The sequence below is a fragment of the Rhinopithecus roxellana genome, chromosome 9 (genome assembly GCF_007565055.1).
Source record: "Rhinopithecus roxellana isolate Shanxi Qingling chromosome 9, ASM756505v1, whole genome shotgun sequence".
NCBI classification, from domain to species: domain Eukaryota; kingdom Metazoa; phylum Chordata; class Mammalia; order Primates; family Cercopithecidae; genus Rhinopithecus; species Rhinopithecus roxellana.
This window is the reverse complement of record NC_044557.1, coordinates 101993741-101997144: the sequence shown is the minus strand read 5'-3', so window position 1 is coordinate 101997144 and position 3404 is coordinate 101993741. Positions and strand designations below refer to the sequence as shown.

The following is a 3404-nucleotide window of genomic DNA, read 5'->3' as shown; positions in this document are numbered from 1 at the left end:
TTTGGTAGGTTTTGGCCGCTCCTTCACTGCAACCTGTTTTATCAGCAAGGTCTTTATGACCTGTATTTTGTGCTGACCTCCTCTCTCATCCGGTAACTTAGAATGCCTTAACCATCTGGGAATGCCGCCCAGTAGGTTTCAGCCTCATTTTACCCAGCTGCTATTTAAGATGGAGTTGCTCTGGTTCACGCGCCTCTGACAATTTCATGTTCATTTTTCTCTTTGAATTCATGAGCAGCACTGAAGAGAGTGCATGAGGTTTCTGGAAAATACCAATTTGAAGTCTTTTAGTCCATAAGATTCCCTGTTATAAATTTCCTCCCAGGCTGGAAAAAAAGTAATGGTTGCCCATAAAAAACATGGCGGCCGCAGCTTCTCCCCCCCGCAACGCGACGCCATTCTCCAGCAATCGCATCAATACATTTAGTGCCTGCCTGCTTGCACGTCATTTCCGGCACCGGCATGGCGGGGTGAGCGGCCGGGCTTCCTTATTAAGACTCCGAATTTAATCAGCCTGGTGAGTCCACTCTGAGGAGATGGAGTATCGCTGAGGTGATGGGAGAGAATGTGGTCGTTAACAACATGGAGAGAGAAAGTGGGAAGCCCGTGGCTGTTGTTGCAGTTGTGACTGAGCCTCGGTTTACCCAGCGATACAGAGAATATCTCGAGAGGCAGAAACTCTTTGATACACAGCACCGTGTGGAAAAGATGCCGGATGGCTGGGTGGCGCTACCAGTGCTGGGAGAGACGCTTCCAGAGCAGCACCTGCAGGAGCTGAGAAATCGTGTTGCCCCAGGCAGTGCCTGTATGCTGACGCAGCTCCCGGATCCTGTTCCTTCAAAGAGGGCCCAGGGTTGTTCACCTGCCCAAAAATTGTGTCTTGAGGTGAGTCGCTGGGTGGAGGGCCGGGGAGTCAAGTGGTCAGCCGAGTTGGAGGCTGATTTGCCCCGATCATGGCAACGGCATGGTAATCTCTTGTTGCTGAGTGAAGACTGTTTCCAAGCCAGTCAGTGGAAAAATCTGGGACCGGAACTCTGGGAGACCGTTGCCTCCGCACTTGGCGTCCGGCGTTTGGCAAAACGCGGGCGGGTATCACCGGATGGCACTCGAACTCCTGCAGTGACACTGCTGCTGGGTGACCATGGCTGGGTAGAGCATGTGGATAATGGTATCCTTTATAAGTTTGATGTGACCCAGTGTATGTTCTCCTTCGGAAACATCACTGAGAAGCTTCGAGTGGCATCGTTGTCCTGTGCTGGAGAAGTGCTGGTGGATCTCTATGCAGGGATTGGTTATTTTACGTTGCCTTTCCTAGTTCATGCTGGTGCTGCCTTCGTCCATGCTTGTGAGTGGAATCCCCATGCTGTAGTTGCTCTAAGAAATAACCTTGAGATCAATGGAGTAGCAGATCGGTGCCAAATACACTTTGGAGATAACAGAAAACTGAAGCTCTCAAATATTGCAGATAGGGTGATCCTGGGGCTGATTCCCAGCTCTGAAGAAGGCTGGCCCATTGCCTGCCAAGTGTTACGGCAAGATGCTGGAGGCATTTTGCATATCCACCAAAATGTGGAATCTTTCCCAGGGAAGAATCTTCAGCCTCTTGAAGTCAGCAAAATAGAGAAAGAACATTGGCTGTATCCTCAGCAAATTACCACCAACCAATGGAAAAATGGAGCTACCAGGAATACTAGGGGAAAAACGTTGTCACCAGCCACCAAGCCAGAGTGGCAAAGGTGGGCAGAATCTGCAGAGACTCGAATCGCCACTCTTCTTCAGCAGATGCATGGGAAACCATGGAAGACACAAATTCTGCACATCCAACCAGTGAAATCCTATGCTCCCCATGTGGATCACATAGTCCTGGATCTGGAATGCTGCCCCTGTCCTTCAGTTGGCTAGAGGAGGTGGACCCTGGGACACATGGGATCCATGTGCGAGTGGTCCTTACTGTATCAGTTCAGTCGAGGTTGTCATCCCTTTTATCCCCTGGTGATCAGTTTTTTTCATATTTTGTAGCTCTGAAAGCAGGCTCTAGATCAATTCAAATTATCTCATTTGTCTTCCATTGATAACATAGAAAATGAAATACCTATTTGGGAGAAGCAGCATGGCCCATTGAAATGAGGCTCAGTTGTGCAATTATGAATTCCAAATTCTGACCTCAGTTCTGGAATTGAAGTTTCAGTATGTTTTGGCCTTGGGTTTTGTTATTTGCAGAAGGAGAGTTTCTTTGAATTGTCTCACATGGCTATTTATTAAGCAGCTATACACAGGACATTGATTATTTTAGAGTGAAAGACACAGTACTTTTTCCAAATTGCTCTGGCTATCATATAGAAAATTGACTGGAGGAGGGCCAAGATGGAAACAGGGAGACCAGTGAGGAGGCTTCTGTGGTTGTCTAGGTCTGAGGTGATGGTAACTGGGACTAGAGTGGTGGTAATGGGACGTAGATGGATATGATAAATAAAATTGACAGACCAAGCAATGGAATCAGAATTAAGTCCTTAACATGATGCTGCTTTGTTATTATGACTAAGTTAGAGAAGGGAACAAAAAATATTTTAGTGTATTTACATTCCCTTACTGTGGCATTCCTAAATGATTGTGGGGGGATGTCTTATAAATTTGATTTGTTGTGGTAGAAATATGGTTAAGAATCACCAGTCTATTTTTCTTTTTTTTAAAAGCTCATCTGCTGAGGACGAATCACTGTTCTAAATCATAGGGAATCTAGATTTCTAGCCTCAAGCTTGTACAATAGCTGCCAATTAATAGCTATTAAAGTTCCTATTAAAATCTTAGATTTGTATAGGCCTCATACTCCCTCTTCATCTTCCTACCGTGGCTGAGAACACGAGGGACAACCTAAGAAGCTATAGGGAATGTGAGATATTCTGCAGAGCATTTCCGGCCTCACCTTATTTTATGGCTGTCTGCCATAAAAGATGGTTTGCCATTGGAGTGACTAATTGTTTGTTGGTTTTTGTTTGTTTGCTTTTTTGTTTTTTTGAGACAGAGTCTTGCTCTGTCACCCAGGCTGGAGTGCAGTGGCACTATCTCAGCTCACTGCAACCTCTGCCTCCCAGGCTCAAGCGATTCTCAAGCCTCAGCCTCCCAAGTAGCTGGGATTATAGGTGTGCACCACCATGCCCAGGTAATTTTTGTATTTTTAGTAGAGATGGGGTTTCACCATGTTGGCCAGGCTGTTTTGGAACTCCTGACCTCAAGTGATCTGCCCACCTTGACCTCCCAAAGTGCTGGGATTACAGGTGTGAGCCACCACACATGGCCCTGGGTGACTAATTGTTGATTATCACTCAGAGCTTTGTTTTGGTGTATTTTAAAGCTATCTAGGCTGATTTGCTAGGTGAAGGAAATATAGAAAAGTGTGGCCTTAT

General features: G+C 46.2%; 1 protein-coding gene across 1 annotated transcript; it reads left to right on the top strand.

Moving 5' to 3' along the window:
* The first annotated feature begins 398 nt into the window (after window positions 1-398).
* TRMT12 (tRNA methyltransferase 12 homolog) lies at window positions 399-2651 on the top strand. Its single transcript, XM_010363897.1, has one exon. The coding sequence runs from the start codon at window positions 556-558 to the stop codon at window positions 1900-1902; it is 1347 nt and encodes a 448-aa protein (XP_010362199.1). The 5' UTR covers window positions 399-555; the 3' UTR covers window positions 1903-2651.
* Window positions 2652-3404: the final 753 nt, after the last annotated feature.

What these genes read in the sequence shown, in the direction of transcription:
- TRMT12 (XM_010363897.1), top strand. Translation starts at nt 556, where the DNA reads ATGGGAGAGAATGTGGTCGTTAACAACATGGAGAGAGAAAGTGGGAAG.